At 42.0% G+C, this 22,651-nt stretch overlaps 1 protein-coding gene across 3 annotated transcripts in view; it reads right to left on the bottom strand.

Moving 5' to 3' along the window:
- RPIA (ribose 5-phosphate isomerase A) overlaps positions 1–22,651 on the bottom strand; it is a 62,252-nt gene that overhangs the window by 5,483 nt on the left and 34,118 nt on the right. For all 3 annotated transcript variants that reach the window (XM_030921460.1, XM_030921462.1, XM_030921461.1), the window contains exons 4-8: positions 19,252–19,311; positions 17,022–17,086; positions 15,899–15,967; positions 14,974–15,115; positions 13,568–13,667 (exon numbers count right to left, since the gene is read on the bottom strand). In XM_030921460.1, the coding sequence (XP_030777320.1) occupies positions 13,568–13,667; positions 14,974–15,115; positions 15,899–15,967; positions 17,022–17,086; positions 19,252–19,311 (436 nt within the window). The remainder of the gene's footprint in view (positions 1–13,567; positions 13,668–14,973; positions 15,116–15,898; positions 15,968–17,021; positions 17,087–19,251; positions 19,312–22,651) is intronic.

The raw sequence follows: 22,651 nt of genomic DNA, 5'->3' as shown, positions 1-22,651 counted from the left end.
TTCTAAATCTTGATACAAAACTCACAATAAACCTAAATAGAACCTCCTTAAAGCATAAATTTCACAGGGCCTATGAAACAGTATCACAGTACAAAAAAAAACAAGGTATCCAGGAGACAACTACCATGATGAATAAAACAGTACCTCACATCTCAGTATTAACGCTGAATGTAAACTGCCTAAATGCTCTACTTAAAAGGTACACAATGGGCCGGGCTCAGTGGGAGGCCAAGGCAGGTGGATCACCTGAGGTCAGGAGTTTGAGACCAGCCTGGCCAACATGGTGAAACCCTGTCTCTACTAAAAATACAAAAAAGTTAGCCAGGCTTGGTGGTGGGCACCTGTAACCCCAGCTACTCAGGAGGATGAGGCAGGAGAATCGCTTGAACCTGAGAGGCGAAGGTTGCAGTGAGCCAAGAATATGCCATTGCACTCCAGCCTGGGCAATAAGAGTGAAACTCCACCTCAAAAAAATAAAAAGATACACAATGGCAGAATGCATAAAAATCTACCAACCAAGCATCTGTTGTCTTCAAGAGACTCACCTAACACATAAGGATTCACATAAACTTATTGTAAAGGGGTGGGAAAAGATATTCCATGCAAATAGAAACCAAAAGCAAGCAGGAGTAGCTATTCTTCTATCAGACAAAACAGACTTTAAAGCAACAAGTTAGAAAAAACAAAGAGGAACATTATATAATGATACAAAGATCAGTCCAACAGGAAAATATCACAATCCTAAATATATATGCACCTAACACTAGAGCTTGCAAATTTATAAAACTGTTACTACTAGACCTAAAAAATGACATAGATGGCAATACAATAATAGTGGGGAACTTCAGTACTCCACTGACAGCACTAGACAGGTCATCAAGACAGAAAGTCAACAAAAAAATAATGGACTTAAACTATACCCTAGAGCAAATGGACTTAACAGATATCTACAGAACATTCCACCTAACAAGTACAGAATATATGTTCTTTTCATCAGCATGGAACATTCTCCAACATGACAGGCTACAAAACAAGTCTCAATAAATTTTTTAAAAATCTAAATTATATCAAGTATTCTCGCAGACCACAGTGGAATAAAACTGGAAAATCAACTCCAAAAGGAACCCTCAAAACTACAAAAATACATGGAAATTAAATAATCTGCTCCTGAATGATCTCTGGGTCAACAACGCAATCAAGATGGAAATTTAAAAATTATTTGAACTGAATAATAATATAGATACAACCTATCAAAACCTCTGGGATACAGCAAAAGCAGTGCTAAGAGGAAAGCTCATAGCCTTAAATGCCTAAACCAAAAACTCTGAAAGAGTACAAATAGATAATCTGAGGTCACACTTCAAGGAACTAGAGAAACAAAAACAGACCACACTCAAACCCAGCAGAAGAAAAGAAATAACTAAGAGCAGAACTAAAGGAAATTGAAACAAAAAATACAAAAAAGATAAATGAAACAAAAAGCTGGTTCTTTGAAAAGATAACATTGATAGACCAATAGTGAGATTAACCAAGAAAAGAAGAGAGAAGATCCAAATAAGCTCAATTACAAATGAAATGGGAGATATTACAACCAATACCACAGAAATACAAAAGATCATTCAAGGCTACTATGAACACCTGTATGTGCATGAACTAGAAAATCTGGAAATATACAAGCCTCTTAGATTAAAACAGGAAAAAACAGAAACTATGAACAAATCAATAACAAGCAGCGACACTGAAACAGTAATTTTAAAATCTGCCAACAAAAAAACAGTCCAGAACCAAATGGATTCACAGCTGAATTCTATCAGACATTCAAAGAATTGGTAGCAATCCTATTGAAACTATTCCAAAAGATGGAAAAAAAAAAGGGAATCCTCTCTAAATCATTCTATGAAGCCAGTATTACCCTAATACCAAAACCAGGAAAGATCATAACAAAGAAAACTACAGACCAATATCCCTGATGGATATATGCAAAAATTCTCAACAAAATACTAGCTAACCAAATCCAACAGCATATCAAAAAGATAATACACCATAATCGAGTGGGTTTCATACAAGGGATGCAGGGATGGTTTAACATATGCAAGTCAACAAATGTGATAGAACACACAAACAATTAAAAACAAAAATCATATGATCATCTCAATAGATGCAGAAAAAGCATCTGTCAAAATCTAGCATCCCTTTATTTTTAAAACCCTCAGCAATATCAACATAGAGGGGACATACCTAAAGGTAATAAAAGCCACCTATGACAAACCTACAGCCAGTATTATACTGAAGGGGGAAAAGTTGAAAGCATTCCCCCTGAGAACTGGAACAAGACAAGGATATCCACTTTCAACACTTCTATTCAACACACTACTGAAGTCCTAGCCAGAGCAATCAGACAAGATGAAGAAAGGGCATCCAAATCAGTAAAGAGGAAGTCAAAAGATTGCTCTTCAGTAATAATAAGATCATATATACCTAGAAAACCCTCAGGACTCATCCAAAAAGCTCTTAGATCTGATAAATGAATTCAGTAAAATTTCAGGATACAAAATCAATATGCACAAATCAGTGGCACTGCTATACACCAACAGCAACCAAGTAGAGAATCAAATTAAGAACTCAACCCCTTTTATGACAGCTGCAAAAAAAATAAAATACTTAGAAGTATACCCCCAATCAAGGAGGTGAAAGATCTCTACAAGGAAAACTACAAAACACTGCTGAAAAAAACCACAGACAACACAAACAAATGGGACACATCCCATGCTCATGGATGGGTAGAATCAGTATTGTGAAAATGACCATATACTGCCAAAAGCAATCTACAAATTCAGTGCCATTCCCATCAAAACACTGCCATCATTCTGCACAGAACTAGAAAAAACAATCCTAAAATTCATATGGAAAAACAAAGAGCCCACATAGCCAAAGCAAGACTAAGCAAAAAGAACACATCTGGAGGCATTATATTACCTGACTTCAAACTACACTAGAAGGTCATAGTCACCAAACAGCATGGTACTGGTATAAAAACATGCATATAGACCAATGGAATAGAATAGAGAAGCCAGAAATAAAGTCAAATACTTACAGCCAATTGATCTTCAACAAAGCAAACAAAAACATCAAGGGGGAAAGGACACCCTATTCAACAAACGGTGCTGGGATAACTGGCAAGCCACATGTAGAAGAATGAAACTGGATCCTCATCTCTTACGCAAAAACTCAAATCAAGATGGATCAAAGACTTAAACTGAAGACTTGAAACTATAAAAACTCTAGAGGACAACATTGAAAAAACCCTTCTAGATACTGGCTTAGGCAAAGATTTCATGACGAAGAACCCAAAAGCAAATGGAACATAAACAAAGATAAATAGGTGGGACTTAATTAAAATAGGGAGCTTCTGCACAGCAAAAGGAACAGTTAAGCAGAGTAAACAGACAATCCACAGAGTGGGAGAAAATTTCCACAATCTACACATCTGAAAAAGGACTAATATCTAGAATATATAAGGAACTCAAATTAGCAAGAAAAAAAAATCCCATCAAAAATTGGGCCAAGGACATGAACAGACAATTCTCAAAAGAAGACATACAAATGACCAACAAACATATGAAAAAATGCTCAACATTACTAATGATCAGGGAAATGCAAATCAAAACCACGATGTGATACCACCTTACTCCCGCAAGAATCAAAAAATAATAGATGTTGGCTTGGATGCAGTGAAAAGGGAATACTTCCACACTGCTGGTGGGAATGTAAACTAGTACAACCACTATGGAAAACAGTGTGAAGATTCTTTAAAAAACTCAAAAGTAGAACTACCATCTGATCCAGCAATTACACTAGTGGGTATCTACCCAGAGGAAAAGAAGTCATTATATGAAAAGGACATTTGTACACACATGTTGATAACAGCACAACTTGCAATTGCAACAATATGGAACCAGCCTAAATGTCTATCAACCAATGAGTGGATAAAGAAAATGTGATACATGCATACACACACACACACACACACACACACAGCATGGAATATTACTCAGCCATAAAAAGGAATGAAATAATGGCATTCACAGCAACCTGGATGGAGTTGGAGACTATTATTCCAAGTGAAGTAACTCAGAGATGGAAACCCAAACATCGTATGTTCTGACTTAAAACTGGGAGCTTAAGCTATGAGGACACAAAGGTATAAGAATGATACAATGGGAGGGGCGGAGCAAGATGGCCGAATAGGAACAGCTCCAGTCTCCAACTCCCAGGGTGAGCGACATTTTCAACTGAGGTACTGGGGTCATCTCACTGGGGAGTGCCGGACAATCGGTGCTGGTCAGCTGCTGCAGCCGGACCAGCGAGACTTGAAGCAGGGCAAGGCATCGCCTCACCTGGGAAGCGCATAGGGGGAAGGGAATCCCTTTTCCTAGCCAGGGGAACTGAGACACACAACACCTGGAAAATCGGTAACTCCCACCCCAATACTGCGCTTTAAGCAAACTGGCACACCAGGAGAATATGTCCCACACCTGGTCAGGAGGGTCCCACGCCCACGGAGCCTCCCTCATTGCTAACACAGCAGTCTGCGGCGATCTAACCGCAGGGCAGCAGCGAGGCTGGGGGAGGGGCGCCCGCCATTGCTGAGGCTTAAGTAGGTAAACAAAGCCGCTGGGAAGCTCGAACTGGGTGGAGCTCACAGCAGCTCAAGGAAACCTGCCTGTCTCTGTAGACTCCACCTCTGGGGACAGAGCACAGCTAAAAAACAACAGGGGAAGCAGCAAAGGCCTGTGCAGACACGAACGACTCTGACAGCTTTGAAGAGAGCAGTGGATCTCCCAACACGGAGGTTGAGATCTGAGAACGGACAGACTGCCTGCTCAAGTGGGTCCCTGACCCCTGAGTAGCCTAACTGGGAGACATCCCCCACTAGGGGCAGTCTGACACCCCACACCTCACAGGGTGGAGTACACCCCTGAGAGGAAGCTTCCAAAGTAAGAATCAGACAGGTACACTCGCTGTTCAGCAATATTCTATCTTCGGCAAGCTCTGCTGCTGATACCCAGGCAAACAGGGTCTGGAGTGGACCTCAAGCAATCTCCAACAGACCTATAGCTGAGGGTCCTGACTGTCAGAAGGAAAACTATCAAACAGGAAGGACACCTATACCAAAACCCCATCAGTACGTCACCATCATCAAAGACCAGAGGCAGATAAAACCACAAAGATGGGGAAAAAGCAGGGTAGAAAAGCTGGAAATTCCAAAAATAAGAGCACATCTCCCCCTGCAAAGGAGCGCAGCCCATCGCCAGCAATGGATCAAAGCTGGTCAGAGAATGACTTTGACGAGATGAGAGAAGAAGGCTTCAGTCCACCAAACTTCTCAGAGCTAAAGGAGGAATTACGTACCCAGAGCAAAGAAACTAAAAATCTTGAAAAAAGAGTGGAAGAATTGACAGCTAGACTAATTAATGCAGAGAAGGTCATAAACGAAATGACAAGAGATGAAAACCATAACACGAGAAATACGTGACAAATGCACAAGCTTCAGTAACCGACTCGATCAACTGGAAGAAAGAGTATCAGCGATTGAGGATCAAATGAATGAAATGAAGCGAGAAGAGGGATCAAAAGAAAAAAGAAGAAAAAGAAATGAACAAAGCCTGCAAGAAGTATGGGATTATGTAAAAAGACCAAATCTACGTCTGATTGGGGTGCCTGAAAGTGAGGGGGAAAATGGAACCAAGTTGGAAAACAATCTTCAGGATATCATCCAGGAAAACTTCCCCAACCTAGTAGGGCAGGCCAACATTCAAACTCAGGAAATACAGAGAACGCCACAAAGATACTCCTCCAGAAGAGCAACTCCAAGACACATAATTGCCAGATTCACCAAAGTTGAAATGAAGGAAAAAATCTTAAGGGCAGCCAGAGAGAAAGGTCGGGTTACCCACAAAGGGAAGCCCATCAGACTAACAGCAGATCTCTCGGCAGAAACTCTACAAGTCAGAAGAGAGTGGGGGCCAATATTCAACGTTCTTAAAGAAAAGAATTTTCAACCCAGAATTTCATATCCAGCCAAACTAAGTTTCATCAGTGAAGGAGAAATAAAATCCTTTACAGATAAGCAAATGCTTAGAGATTTTGTCACCACCAGGCCTGCCTTACAAGAGACCCTGAAGGAAGCCCTAAACATGGAAAGGAACAACTGGTACCAGCCATTGCAAAAACATGCCAAAATGTAAAGACCATCGAGGCTAGGAAGAAACTGCATCAACTAACAAGCAAAATAACCAGTTAATATCATAATGGCAGGATCAAGTTCACACATAACAATATTAACCTTAAATGTTAATGGACTAAATGCTCCAATGAAAAGACAAAGACTGGCAAACTGGATAAAGAGTCAAGACCCATCAGTCTGCTGTATTCAGGAGACCCATCTCACATGCAGAGACATACATAGGCTCAAAATAAAGGGATGGAGGAAGATCTACCAAGCAAATGGAAAACAAAAAAAAGCAGGGGTTGCAATCCTAGTCTCTGATAAAACAGACTTTAAACCATCAAAGATCAAAAGAGACAAAGAAGGCCATTACATAATGGTAAAGGGATCAATTCAACAGGAAGAGCCAACTCTCCTAAATATATATGCACCCAATACAGGAGCACCCAGATTCATAAAGCAAGTCCTTAGAGACTTACAAAGAGACTTAGACTCCCATACAATAATAATGGGAGACTTCAACACTCCACTGTCAACATTAGACAGATCAACGAGACAGAAAGTTAACAAGGATATCCAGGAATTGAACTCATCTCTGCACCAAGCGGACCTAATAGACATCTATAGAACTCTCCACCCCAAATCAACAGAATATACATTCTTCTCAGCACCACATCGCACTTATTCCAAAATTGACCACATAATTGGAAGTAAAGCACTCCTAAGCAAATGTAAAAGAACAGAAATTATAACAAACTCTCTCTCAGACCACAGTGCAATCAAACTAGAACTCAGGACTAAGAAACTCAATCAAAACCGCTCAACTACATGGAAACTGAACAACCTGCTCCTGAATGACTACTGGGTACATAACAAAATGAAATCAGAAATAAAGATGTTCTTTGAAATCAATGAGAACAAAGATGCAACATACCAGAATCTCTGAGACACATTTAAAGCAGTGTGTAGAGGGAAATTTATAGCACTAAATGCCCACAAGAGAAAGCTGGAAAGATCTAAAATTGACACTCTAACATCACAATTAAAAGAACTAGAGAGGCAAGAGCAAACACATTCAAAAGCTAGCAGAAGGCAATAAATGACTAAGATCAGAGCAGAACTGAAGGAGATAGAGACACAAAAAACCCTCCAAAAAATCAATGAATCCAGGAGTTGGTTTTTTGAAAAGATCAACAAAATTGACAGACCGCTAGCAAGACTAATAAAGAAGAAAAGAGAGAGGAATCAAATAGACGCAATAAAAAATGATAAAGGGGATATCACCACCGACCCCACAGAAATACAAACTACCATCAGAGAATACTATAAACACCTCTACGCAAATCAACTAGAAAATCTGGAAGAAATGGATAATTTCCTGGACACTTACACTCTCCCAAGACTAAACCAGGAAGAAGTTGAATCCCTGAAAAGAGCAATAGCAGGCTCTGAAATTGAGGCAACAATTAATAGCCTACCCACTAAAAAAAGTCCAGGACCAGATGGATTCACAGCTGAATTCTACCAGAGGTACAAGGAGGAGCTGGTACCATTCCTTCTGAAACTATTCCAATCAACAGAAAAAGAGGGAATCCTCCCTAACTCATTTTATGAGGCCAACATCATCCTGATACCAAAGCCTGGCAGAGACACAACAAAAAAAGAGAATTTTAGACCAATATCCCTGATGAACATCGATGCAAAAATCCTCAATAAAATACTGGCAAACCGGATTCAGCAGCACATCAAAAAGCTTATCCACCATGATCAAGTGGGCTTCATCCCTGGGATGCAAGGCTGGTTCAACATTCGCAAATCAATAAACGTAATCCAGCATATAAACAGAACCAAAGACAAGAACCACATGATTATCTCAATAGATGCAGAAAAGGCCTTTGACAAAATTCAACAGCCCTTCATGCTAAAAACGCTCAATAAATTCGGTATTGATGGAACGTACCTCAAAATAATAAGAGCTATTTATGACAAACCCACAGCTAATATCATACTGAATGGGCAAAAACTGGAAAAATTCCCTTTGAAAACTGGTACGAGACAGGGATGCCCTCTCTCACCACTCCTATTCAACATAGTGTTGGAAGTTCTGGCTAGGGCAATCAGGCAAGAGAAAGAAATCAAGGGTATCCAGTTAGGAAAAGAAGAAGTCAAATTGTCCCTGTTTGCAGATGACATGATTGTATATTTAGAAAACCCCATTGTCTCAGCCCAGAATCTCCTTAAGCTGATAAGCAACTTCAGCAAAGTCTCAGGATACAAAATTAATGTGCAAAAATCACAAGCATTCTTATACACCAGTAACAGACAAACAGAGAGCCAAATCAGGAATGAACTTCCATTCACAATTGCTTCAAAGAGAATCAAATACCTAGGAATCCAACTTACAAGGGATGTCAAGGACCTCTTCAAGGAGAACTACAAACCACTGCTCAGTGAAATCAAAGAGGACACAAACAAATGGAAGAACATACCATGCTCATGGATAGGAAGAATCAATATCGTGAAAATGGCCATACTGCCCAAGGTTATTTACAGATTCAATGCCATCCCCATCAAGCTACCAATGAGTTTCTTCACAGAATTGGAAAAAACTGCTTTAAAGTTCATATGGAACCAAAAAAGAGCCCGCATTGCCAAGACAATCCTAAGTCAAAAGGACAAAGCTGGAGGTGTCACGCTACCTGACTTCAAACTATACTACAAGGCTACAGTAACCAAAACAGCATGGTACTGGTACCAAAACAGAGATATAGACCAATGGAACAGAACAGAGCCCTCAGAAATAATACCACACATCTACAGACATCTGATCTTTGACAAACCTGAGAGAAACAAGAAATGGGGAAAGGATTCCCTATTTAATAAATGGTGCTGGGAAAATTGGCTAGCCATAAGTAGAAAGCTGAAACTGGATCCTTTCCTTACTCCTTATATGAAGATTAATTCAAGATGGATTAGAGACTTAAATGTTAGACCTAATACCATAAAAACCCTAGAAGAAAATCTAGGTAGGACCATTCAGGACATAGGCATGGGCAAGGACTTCATGTCTAAAACACCAAAAGTAACGGCAGCAAAAGCCAAAATTGACAAATGGGATCTAATTAAACTAAAGAGCTTCTGCACAGCAAAAGAAACTACCATCAGAGTGAACAGACAACCTACAGAATGGGAGAAAATTTTTGCAACCTACTCATCTAACAAAGGGCTAATATCCAGAATCTACAAAGAACTCAAACAAATATACAAGAAAAAAACAACCCCATCAAAAAGTGGGCAAAGGATATGAACAGACATTTCTCAAAAGAAGACATTCATACAGCCAACAGACACATGAAAAAATGCTCATCATCACTCGCCATCAGAGAAATGCAAATCAAAACCACAATGAGATACCATCTCACACCAGTTGGAACGGCAATCATTAAAAAGTCAGGAAACAACAGGTGTTGGAGAGGATGTGGAGAAATAGGAACACTTTTACACTGTTGGTGGGATTGTAAACTAGTTCAACCATTATGGAAAACAGTATGGCAATTCCTCAAGGATCTAGAACTAGATGTACCATATGACCCAGCCATCCCACTACTGGGTATATACCCAAAGGATTATAAATTATTCTACTACAAAGACACATGCACACGTATGTTTATTGCGGCACTATTCACAATAGCAAAGACTTGGAATCAACCCAAATGTCCATCTGTGACAGACTGGATTAAGAAAATGTGGCACATATACCCCATGGAATACTATGCAGCCATAAAAAAGGATGAGTTTGCGTCCTTTGTGGGGACATGGATGCAGCTGGAAACCATCATTCTTAGCAAACTATCACAAGAACAGAAAACCAAACACCGCATGTTCTCACTTATAGGTGGGAACTGAACAATGAGATCACTTGGACTCGGGAAGGGGAACATCACACACTGGGGCCTATTATGTGGAGGGGGGAGGGGGGAGGGATTGTATTGGGGAGTTATACATGATATAAACAATGAATTGATGGGTGCTGACGAGTTGATGGGTGCAGCACACCAACATGGCACAAGTATACATATGTAACAAACCTGCACGTTATGCACATGTACCCTAGAACTTGAAGTATGATAAAAATAAATAAATAAATAAATAAATAAATAAATAAATAAAAAAGAATGATACAATGGACTCTCGGGACTCGGGAGAAAGGGTGGGAGTGGGATGAGGGAGAAAAGACTACGCGTTGGGTACAGTGTATGTTGCTCGGGTAACGGGTGCAACTAAATCTCAGAAATCACCACTAAAGAACTAATCCATGTAGCCAAACATCACACGTTTCCCAACAACTACTGAAATAATTTCAAAAATTAAAAAAAAAAAAACTCCCAAAGACAGCTCCCAATAAACAAATACAATGGAGTAGTGATCCAGTGACGAAAAGCCAACAGACAGAGCAAAGAGGTGCTGAACACAAATAAAGGTCCCTGGCACCAAACTGTGCCTATACAACTGGATCCTTCCAAAGATGAGCAAAGGAGCCACTCAAGACCCGTTCTTTTCAAAATGTCTGCAATATAAGGAGAAAGCTTCCACTGATCCAAAAGACAGTTAAACCAGGTTCAGAAAAGACTTTAAAGAAAGAGCAGAGATGAATGGGCAGGAGTCTAAGGTAAGACTTCAGAGCAACTTCTCTTTCAATTACTGAGATGCTGGGTGTGACTGACCTCCCCCAACTGCCCGATCGAATATAGTGGAAAGAGCAGAGGATGCTAAATGTGAACCTAGGGGAAAGAACTCCAGTAGCCCGGTCCTTTCATTCAGAGTCACTCTGCTCTGGGTGGAACACAACAAAACATTAAAGGGAGCTGTTCTCTAAGCATCCTCACATACTGCGTATGAATACACATGGTAACAGAGATAAACAGGGAAACTTGCCCTGCTTCTCTTCTCCTGATATTGGTCCAGCCGTGAATCTAATAGACGCAATCAGGAAAAGAAAAAATGAGAAAAGATACAGCAAACCACTCTGACTGTCCTGTAGATACCGCATTATATGATTTAATAGCTAGCCTCTTTTATCATTTTCCTCATTCTAAGTTCCTAACAAAACTCTGAACGTCTTTAGGATGCAATTTCTACATATTTTTGTTTGAAGAATCACACATGAGGGAAATTTCCTTACAAAGGACATCTCAGAATCTTAAGAAGCCAAGAAAGGTCTAACCAGGAGCAAGAGTGACACCTAGTGGGCACTGCAAGAAATCCACCTATACGGCACCCACATTGGTGAGCCCTTTCCTCCTGGGGCCCTGGGTTTGTCTGCACTATCACCAAGGGCAAGTTCTCCCACTTTACTAACAGTGATCTGCAAATCTCTTCCTCCTACCTTCTTGGCTGTTTAGTTCTTCCATTAAAAAGAGAACACTAACCAAGAAAATGAGTATAAGCCAACTCATCTTTTTGATGAGTTACATGGTAAAAGACTGTCAATAAAAAACTAAAATAAAATAACAGACTAAAGTAGAATTAGCATCAGGCACAGCGGCTCACACCTGTGATCCTGGCACTTTGGGAGGCCAAGGCAGATACTGAGCCCAGTTCAAGACCAGCCTGGGCAACATTGTGAAATCCCGTTTCTATAAAAAATTCAAAACTTAGCCAGTCGTGGTGGTGTGCGTCTGTAGTCCCACCTACTGGGGACGCTGAAATGGGACAATTGTTTGAGCCCAGGTCAATGCTGCAGTAAGCCATGATCACACCACTGCACTCCTTTCTGGGTAACAAAGCGAGACCCTGTCTCAAAAAATAAATAAAGTAGAACTGGAAGAACTAGCTTTTCATTACACACCTTATATTCACACTATTTTAAATCCCAACTAGCACAGGTGTATCTTAGAATCTTAGTATATTTAATTAATAGTAACAATAGCACCTTTCTTTCAAGGAATTTATTCATTCAACAAACACTTTCCCTTCTGCAATGGGCACTGTTTTAACTCATTTAATCCACCCAACAACCTTATAAGGTAGGTACTAGAATTAACTAGCCCCTTCTACATAGGAAGAAACTCAGGCACAGAGATGTTAACTAACTGCTAAAAGGTAACACGCCAGAGCACAGCTGGGTTAGGATCCTTATGCAGAATAGTCTGCTCCACTAAACTGGTCTGAAAGGTCCTGTCAGCCAGCTCCGGCCCAAGAATATTCCATGATAGGGAATATTCCCTGTTAGTCTCTTAGTCTCGCAATATCCTAAGAAGCCGATACCTCTCAAGACTGCCTCTTCCTTTTAATCCCCTTGTACGAGTCCTTGATACCTCCTCTAGCCTGGACTAGGGCTCCAGCCTCATAACTCATCTATACACTGCCCACCCATCCTTCACGCAGGGCCCCATCCTGGCTCTTATTCCATCATTCCCTGGCACAGCTGCATTAGAGGCTCCCTAAGGCTCTAAATGTTCATTTCACACAGACTCTCCTCACCTGGTGCTTCAGCAAGTAAGCATTAAACATTTGGGGTCTAGTGGTAGACACCTTAGGGTGCCCATCCTGGTGCTGTCTTTGGGCAAACAGCTTAACCTTCCTCAGCCAGTGTCCTCCTCTATAACTACCTCATCAAAGTAGGAATCAAAGGAAACATTTTTAGACACTTAGCACCATGTCTAACTTATATTATGCCAAGGCACGGGTGAAAAACCACCTCTACACCATAAAACATCCTCGCATTCTGCCAAAAAGAACCTTTTTGTGCACTCTAGACTCTTGGTATTCCTCTAGTAGAATTTAGCACATTCTATCTTATTTGTAGGCATGGCTTCTACACATACACACAGATTTCCACAGGTTTACATCAATTCTCCTTAAGGACAGATTACAAGTCCTCCAAACTGAAGTATCCCCTGTAACACACAGCATAACATCTTGCCTTTGGCATGCATCCAATGAATGTGGATTAACTGAGTCATTTTCCCCCCTGCTTAAGAGAGTCCACAAAAAGAGGCTGCAGTCCAGCTCCTGGAAGGAAAGATTCTACACAGAGATGATGGCCTTATTTCAAGGCAGGTCCCCTCTGAACTTCCATCAGCTTCAGGACTATCCCAACTCAAACAGGCTGTGAAATGCACAAGCAACAAAGCTGCTAGGTAAGCAACAATTGTTGGGGGAAGGGAATACGGCAAAGGAGGTGAAGTTAAAAACCCAAACATGGTATAAAGGGAATTCTTCTTTCCAACCAAGCCTTATAAAGCCCATGTCCATTGTGCCTTCCTTAGCCAGATGTAGGGGCCAGTTATGAAGGGCATGGGTGTGTACATGCCTGTTGAATGCCACTCATGTTACCTGGGATCATTTTGATAGCTGTATTCACTTCACTCCATTTGTGTACCCGGTCAAACTTCCAGTCCAAGATAAAATTCCCATTATCTGTCACCACAGGACCCTAGAAGATAATTTTCCACAATGACCAAGGATGCAGATACAGGTAGGCAGAGAAGGACAGGAAAGTAGAGGGGACAACAAAAGACAAGTATGCATTTTAACCAGCTCCCACTTTATGCTTTCTTAGAAAGTGTGCTGTGAAGTGGTAATAAGCAGGAGCTTTGAAATCAGAAAGACTTAGAATGTAGTCTTTTTTTTCTTTTTTTTTTTTTTTTTTTGAGAGAGAGAGAATACAAGCCTCTTAACAAATGTATCAAGCTATTTTTATTCACATGAGCTCCCACTATGACTATGTGAACATGTCACAATTATCACCACATTCCTATCTGATTTCTGGTTCATTGTTCTTACTTCCTTTAGTCCAAAATTTATTGCTCTTATCTGCTTCCTTAAGTTACTACTGGGCTAATAAGAAAAAGGGCAAGAAACAGAGTCCAAAAGACAATAAGAACACTAGCAGCAACGTGGCTTTCAAATAAGAACTCTGACAGGGTGAAGGTCGAATGACTTCTCCATTTCGTGCTGCATTTCTTTCATGCGCCAACAATATGAACGTCAGTCAGAGCACTGTACAACCACTAGGAACAGAACTACTGTTTTTTTTTAAAGTCACAGAAACACTGGGGACAAAGTATATTAAAATAAAAATGTATCAGGGTAGGGTGACAGATCTTTTCGCTATCCTCCAAACTGTTTATGTAGTTACACATGTAACTGTGGTTAGCTTCTGGATTGCTCTTTGCTTGCTTATTTAAGTACAAAAAGAGGGAAAAGTTCTGTGCAATCCACTTTAGAAGCTAAAGAGAAACACGAAAAATCTGGACCATCTGGAGTGTGTTCCTGGGGAAGAGTTCACACAACCCAGGAAATTCTACTTCTTGTCACATTTAACCACAGAATGAGAGGAAAGAAGAGGGAGAAAAGAAGTTACACCATGGAACCTAAAAAACGTTCTGCTTCTAACGGGTTCCCAAAGCCAGTGTTTCACAGCTGCCAATCAGGGTGTTCCAGGCCTCAGGCACAAAGGTCAGATCACCTGTGGGATGGCAGAACGTGAGGCACAGAGAATCATTCCCCTATCTGTACAAGGGAGATGCACTGTATTAAGTGTGGTCTTGTCTACAAGAGTTTGAATGCAGAAACTAACAGGGCCAACTCTCTGAAAATAAACAAATACATCAATTAAAAATAAATAAAAGCCAATTGCCTGGTGGAGGCACAGAGGACCTAACTGGAACAGAAGGGAGCACACCACACTGAAAACCTGAGTGCACCCAGGACACCCCCGGCCCAACCAGGCCACTCACAGCCTTGTTGACAGCCATTCGAAGTTCAACTACACCCCCAAACTTCTGGCTCACAGCTCGGCTCACTGGGACATAAGCCATTGGGATGACCTCGATGGGGATTCCCTTGTGCCACTGATCCCCGAGATTATTCGAATCTTTCCTGGAAAGGAGGAGTCAAAAAGTGCAATAAAAGTAAATAAGCTCAATAGTACAGGCAAACACCAAATTCAGGAATGGGGTTAATTAGATGGTAGCAAGGCAAGGAAAGTGATCAGAGGCAGTATACACAGGGCTTCAAATGAATTAGCTGTTTCACTATATAGGAAAAGAGCTATTTGAAATACATATGACAAAAATGTTAAAATCTGATATTGCTGGCTTGTAGGTATGTAGGTGTTTAATATTTATGCTCATCCTGTGGCTATATTTCACAAGTAAATACACACATACACATATTTGAAATTAACATGCTCAGCACAGTGCTTTTGACCAGATTCCTTGAAGGAGCATCTGAGAGCCTGGTCAAAGACTACCAATGACACCAGTCACCTGCGGCAAACCCTGACCTGAGAAGAAGCAGGGCATGCTGAGTCACTGCCCGTGGGCAGGGCACACCCTGAGGCTCCTTGTGAGGATCCAGTGAGTGACATGACACATGACAGCATGCTCTGCTAAAAGGGTGAAAACTGTTTCCCTGTTCCGCTGAACACGTGAAACAATGCTAGAGATCCTGGCTGCAGATAACAGTGGTGTGATTAGCAACATCTACCTTCAGCCTAGAAGCAGAACATAAGGTCTCCCAGACACTGTACTAAGTCCTAGCAATCAGTCTCAGAAAGTCAGAGAGTCCCTGCAGCTCTCCATTTCCTCCTTCACAAAAATGAGGATGAGGCTTGGGGCTCCAATCTACCTCTTCAGTGGCAGTTCAGACACCAGAAACTACCTGAAATCAGCGATCACAATGAAGCGACTAGCATAGCCAGCCACAATCTTCTCCTGGGTCAGGCAGCCTCTGCAGATAGGAAGGAAGCAAAGGAACACAGGAGTAAGACAAAAATCTCAGTTTGGGAACTAAGGTCACATACAGGAATCCCAAATTCACTCAATCCTGGCACTTAAAGAGAAACTTAACTTTTAATTTTTAAAGGGACATCCCCAGTCCCATCATGCTGCTCCTAGTGAATGGACTCTAGAAACATTACCCTGTGTCTGGAAGAAACCTAGAAAGCAGACAAGGTTCCCATTCAGGCCAGGCATAATTCCATCCAAATGCATCTGAGAGGAAGCACTGTGGACAGGGAGACGTCATCTGGACATGGCATGAATGGGAGGGTCTAGAAGCTGAGGGCATGCTTTGAACAACCTGCCCAATCGACTATTTGCCAATGAGGGTGATGAAGTGGAGACAGCCCAGAGCACTGAATCAGCAGATTTGGGTCCAGGTCTACCTCTACGGTTTAGCAGCTAAATTATCTCACATCTGCAGTTGACATGATTAAATAACACATAAGAAAATCTAATAAACAGTAAAGTGTGATTTTAAACAAATGCCGCATCACTCAATAGTCTGCTTGATTATAAGAGCCAGCAGAACAGGATTTCACCTTTTTCAACTCACCATTCCTACCACTCCCCAAATCAGCACTTAAGAAATACCCAATTTAAGTTTTCCAAAGGAACAAATAATATCCCTAACTGCTCACAGAGGTAAGCACAGCTTTAAAGCAAAAGTCACACACTGGTGCCCGCAGACCTAATAATCTAGCCCAATATTATTTTGATTTGGCCTTAAGTTTTTAAAGTCTGAATCAACAAAAGAACATAGATCCACAGGGAATCCATTACGATGAATGATTTCACTAAAGAGGCCCAGGTTCTTTGTCACTAAATTGCTGCTAATGACCAGAAATGCTGAGTTGGGTCCAAGGCCATATGCTATTAATATCCTAGGAGAAAGCCAAACTTGCATACGTCACAGTGGCAATTTGTTTATTCTGTATCCATCTTGCTTTGCTAAGGATTAACTGGCAGATACTCTTTAGCACAGAAGCCCCCACCATACTCACCCGCCGCCCTTGATGAGATTGAGATCAGCATCTACTTCATCAGCACCATCGATGGCAAGGTCGATCTGTATCGGGGGGAAGGTAAAGATACAAAAACCACTCGAGGGGAGGCTCTGTGCTAATTGCCTGAGCATGCAATAGCTCCTCAGATACTCAGCAGCCCTGTGAGCTAATTCCAGTACTCCCATTTAACAAATCAAGAAATTGAGCTACAAGAGATTAAGGCGCTCCACTAGGATCAAAGGGAAACAGCACAGGACTTGGGACTCTAACGGGGGTACAGTTCTTACCCACAAGACTATGTTCCCTTTTCTCATTGATGGGCTTCTCTGTGGACAAGCTGGCACTATTTAGAACACGTGTTCTCAGTGTGGGTGCTATCACCTCCCCCAAGAGGCAAAAATTGGTTTTTGGTGGGGGAATAAAAAATCTTAGACATTACAATGAATCTTGTCCAACCAAAGGGTCAATTCAGTAATATCTGTGCTACTAAATTCCACTGGGGATGAGAAAGTGCAAAAAACAAACAAAAAAAACGGATTCAGAAGTCTCTGTACTGTGAGCAACCTCACAGGCAAGTTCAAGTGGACATGAAGATCAAATGAAGAGACACATAAGAAAGTTGACGTGTTCCCAAACTGGAAATTATCTGGGGCATTGCCACTAAGACCCCACTTGTCTGGGCTTGCCCGTTCCCTCTATTAGGAAGCTCTACCACAAGCCCCCAAAGCAGTTGAGGGGCAAATGGGTTCATCTAGCTTTCAAAAATCAAAAATCAAGAAAGTTACACATTTCTCACCACTCACGGTATCCGCATGGACAACGTAGGAACCCCAAGTATATTTTTAAAAACAGCAAGCAGTATGCAGGGTACAAATTCTATTCATGGTGCAGTTACTAAGTTGCCTGGCATGGCTGGCATGGCACAGGTATAAAAAATACAGTTCCATATGGGTCATGCCTGCTTCCAGGCTTTTACAGACTCCAGCCTTCTTTGTCTGAAGTTACAGTCAGCACTGCTCTCTGCAAGCCTGCATTAACCCGAGTCAGGCTGCACTGTGGCAATTCTCAGGGGTATGGAAAGTGGCAACCTTTTCTGTCTGGGCTCCTGTCCCACCTTTAGCCCAAACCACTCTCTTCACAGCTGCTGAACACATGATCAGCCTGTGCCCCTGGCTCTGCCCCTAGAAATCTCCAAGTCCTTCCCATAGTTCTTACTAACCCCTGTGAGGCCCATGTGTATGACAGAAACATGGGCTACTAGATCACCACCAAGTCTCAATCCCCCGCCTGGTTTTCCAGGTGCCTTAAAACCACCCCACTTTTCCTATCCAGCTTTGCTTTCCCTCTCCCTACTATGCACCAACGCAGTACACTCACTCTGTCCTATCACCCCAGCCAGTCTGAGTAGTGTCCATTTGCCCATGTGGAGCTGTTCCTGTGGTTCCCATCTACCATCCTCTGGAATGTTCTCTCCTGCCCTTGCCACCTGGCTTTTACAGTCCAATTCAAACTTCACCTCTTCCCAAAAAACTCAAACTAGCATTAGTCTAGAATAGATGTGCCTGAGTTCAAATTCTGATTCTGCCACTTAAAAAAACTGTGGCATTAGCCATATGACTTACCCTCTCTGTGCCTTTTTCATATCTATAAAATGGGAAAATTATGGTATCCTATCTTCATGAATACTGGAGATGAAAGTTTAATACAGGTACAGCACTCAGCACAAAAGCTGGTACATAATAATGACTCAAAAAATGCCAGCTAGGGTGTGTGACGCTGCTCACCCTCATCAACGTCAGTCTCCCCTGGACTGCCCCGTGTTAGTCTTTACCACAAAACTTAATTTTAATGTTTTCAAATGTCCATGGCTGCCTCAGATGATTCTTCCTTATTTCCACTTAGTGTCAAGCTCCATGAGCTGGCTCACTCTTATACCTACGCAAAGACCTCAGGAAGCCCTGGATGCAGCCCTGGGCTTGCCCACTTCCCTTCACTACGTTCACACTGAGCCCTCGAGGTTAAACCACAAGGAATGTGGTGGAAAGGAACCACCTCGGCACTTGTGACCTCAGCCAAAATTAATACTCAAGGTCCCAGGAGAAAACTTGGTACAACTAACTGACATCTTCCCTAGATTTGACAAGATATCTGGAGCCCACGAACAAGTGACAGCCACAAAAAAGCAGAGAGAAATACTCAGTGGTCTCCCTCTGAGTGGCGATCTTACCTCTGGGTGTTGATCCAGGTCACTGAGGGTCAAGCCATACTGCAGGATGAGCTGGTGGGCCTGCGGGTGACAGGGAAGAGCAAACACGAACATTTACCTAAGTTCATGGCAAGGATTCTCAGAATTCTTCTGGATTTAAGTGTCCCAAGTCCTGCCCAAGCTCGCTCCCAAAGCCCAGCATGGCCCACCAAGAGCTACGAGATCTAGCCCCATGAATGGCAAAACTAACTGCTGATCCAACCTGGGAGCTGGACAAAGGCAAACAGCGCAGCAAAGACCCTGTTCCAATGCGAAGCTAAGAGCTCCTCCTCAGCGCAGCAAAGACCCTGTTCCAATGTGAAGCTAAGAGCTCCTCCTCAGCGCAGCAAAGACCCTGTTCCACTGCTAAGCTAAGAGTTCCTCCTCAGCGCAGCAAAGACCCTGTTCCAATGCGAAGCTAAGAGCTCCTCCTCAGCGCAGCAAAGACCCTGTTCCAATGTGAAGCTAAGAGCTCCTCCTCAGCGCAGCAAAGACCCTGTTCCACTGCTAAGCTAAGAGCTCCTCCTCAGCGCAGCAAAGACCCTGTTCCAATGTGAAGCTAAGAGCTCCTCCTCAGCGCAGCAAAGACCCTGTTCCACTGCTAAGCTAAGAGCTCCTCCTCAGCGCAGCAAAGACCCTGTTCCAATGTGAAGCTAAGAGCTCCTCCTCAGCGCAGCAAAGACCCTGTTCCACTGCTAAGCTAAGAGCTCCTCCTCAGCGCAGCAAAGACCCTGTTCCAATGTGAAGCTAAGAGCTCCTCCTCAGCGCAGCAAAGACCCTGTTCCAATGTGAAGCTAAGAGCTCCTCCTCAGCGCAGCAAAGACCCTGTTCCACTGCTAAGCTAAGAGCTCCCCCTCAGCGCAGCAAAGACCCTGTTCCAATGTGAAGCTAAGAGCTCCTCCTCAGCGCAGCAAAGACCCTGTTCCACTGCTAAGCTAAGAGCTCCTCCTCAGCGCAGCAAAGACCCTGTTCCACTGCTAAGCTAAGAGCTCCTCCTCAGCGCAGCAAAGACCCTGTTCCAATGTGAAGCTAAGAGCTCCCCCTCAGCGCAGCAAAGACCCTGTTCCAATGCGAAGCTAAGATCTCCCCCTCAGTGACTTGTGACGAAAGAGAATGCCATGGCATCCTAAAGCTTCTGGCAAAACAAGTGCGACAAAAAGTTCCTAACATAGAACCAAATCCATAACATTTTAGAAAAGCTTTTAAAACAATCCAATGGTATAAAAACAGACTGAGGAAGATCACTATGAATGGACACGGAGTGGTTTCCAGCCCACGCTGTTAAGTAAATATGAGGAACAGAATATATACATTTAAAAATGCCAGAAACCGGCCAGGGCGCGGTGGCTCAAGCCTGTAATCCCAGCACTTTGGGAGGCCGAGACGGGCGGATCACGAGGTCAGGAGATCGAGACCATCCTGGCTAATACGGTGAAACCCTGTCTCTACTTAAAAATACAAAAAACTAGCCGGGCGACGAGGCGGGCGCCTGTAGTCCCAGCTACTCGGGAGGCTGAGGCAGGAGAATGGCGTAAACCCGGGAGGCGGAGCTTGCAGTGAGCTGAGATGGGGCCACTGCACTCCAGCCTGGGTGGCAGAGCAAGACTCCGTCTCAAAAAAAAAAAAATAAAATAAAATAAAATAAAATAAAATAAAATAAAATAAAAATGCCAGAAACCAAAAAGACTAAGTGAGGAAGTCAGCAAATTTAGCACACTAGACTGGGAAAGATTTAGGATGTCTGTGAAAAAGTCAGCACCATTGACTTCATAGTCATGCTTCAGAGCTAATCTTTTCAAAAAGGTGACAAAAGGGGAGAACACTGGTTACAGCCAACACATGACTCTGAGCAGGATTCGTAGCTGGAATAAAGGAACCTCAAACCTTCATGTTTGAACGCCCAAGTCCTAGCGATGTGGGTTTATGTTCATGTCATTGTTTATAATGCACAGAAACCAAAGGTTTCTTAAAACAAAAAGCACCTGAGATTAAGAATCAGAAGGTCCAGGTTCCAATCTTAAATGAGCCAGCTCTGTGACCCTTGGCAATTTTTCTCATCTATAAAAAAGTAGGGACAGATGAAATGACCAAAGTCAACTTTCTCATCTAAAATCCTAAGACTCTAAGACTAAAACATAAAGATCTTGAAAACCGTAATGTTGGAGCCAAATTCAAACAAACTAAAAAATATATTTTTAAAGGATAAGACAATAAAAAAACTCTGAACCCCAGATATGATGTTATTAAAAAGTATTGATGTTATTAGAAATTATTGCTTTTTTTTTTAGTATTGTGATGTTTAAAAGACTCCCTATTTTTCAGAGAGACATATGAAATACACACAATGAAATATTATGCCTGGAATTTGTTTCTAACTAACAAGAGTCAGGAGGATATTTAGGTATGGATGAAACAGGATTGGCTGTGAATTGATAATTATTGAAACTGGGTGCTGAGTACATGGAAGTTAATTTTATAGTTCTCTCTCCTTTCTAAACTTTGAAATTTTCCATAATAAAAAGATAATATAAAATGCCAGCTGAATAAGCAAGTTCAAAAAAAGCTTATGATTTTGTACTTATTAAAGAGAAATATATACTGTAAAGGAAAACAGCAAAAATAGTATTGCTAGATTATTTCTTAATTCTTAGATTTCTCCAAAAGTACTATTAGAACTATGCAGTCATTAAAAACAAAAAGAAAGAGAGATCATGTCCTTTTCAGGAACATGGATGGAGCCAGAGGCCATTATCCTTAGCAAACTAGCGCAGGAACAGAAAACCAAATACCACATGTTCTCACTTGTAAGTGGGAGCTAATAGAGGGCAACAATACACGCTGGGGCTGACTGAAGGACAGAGGGTGGAGGGTGGGAGGAAGGAGAGGATCAGGGAAAATAACTAATGGGTACTGGGCTGAATACCTCGGTGACAAAATAATCTGTACAACAAACCCCCACAACATGAGTTTACCTATATAACAAACCTGCACATGTATCCCTGAACTTTTAAGTTTAAAAAAGTAAAAGTAGTATTAGAGAAACCATCCTAACTTCAGATCTGAGACTATAAAAACATTGGAAAGTGACCTCTTAGATGGCCCCAATAATCCTCACTTCCTGATATTCATCCCTTTGGGTCATCACTTCCCACTGTCCCAGAGTTGGTCTGTGTGAGTGACCAATGGCACAAAGCGGAGGTGATGACATGACACCTCTGAAATTAGTTTATAAAGAATGCTGCAGAAGGAGGGCAGGGGTAAGGGTGTAGAGTGGCATGCTCCTCTCTCTCTCTCACACACACACACACGCACGCAAGCGCGCACACACACACGCACACGCATGCACACATGCGTGCACACACACACACGGGGTATTAAACCA

This window comes from Rhinopithecus roxellana, chromosome 17 (genome assembly GCF_007565055.1).
Source record: "Rhinopithecus roxellana isolate Shanxi Qingling chromosome 17, ASM756505v1, whole genome shotgun sequence".
In the NCBI taxonomy this organism is placed as follows: domain Eukaryota; kingdom Metazoa; phylum Chordata; class Mammalia; order Primates; family Cercopithecidae; genus Rhinopithecus; species Rhinopithecus roxellana.
This window is presented reverse-complemented; position numbering and strand designations above follow the sequence as displayed.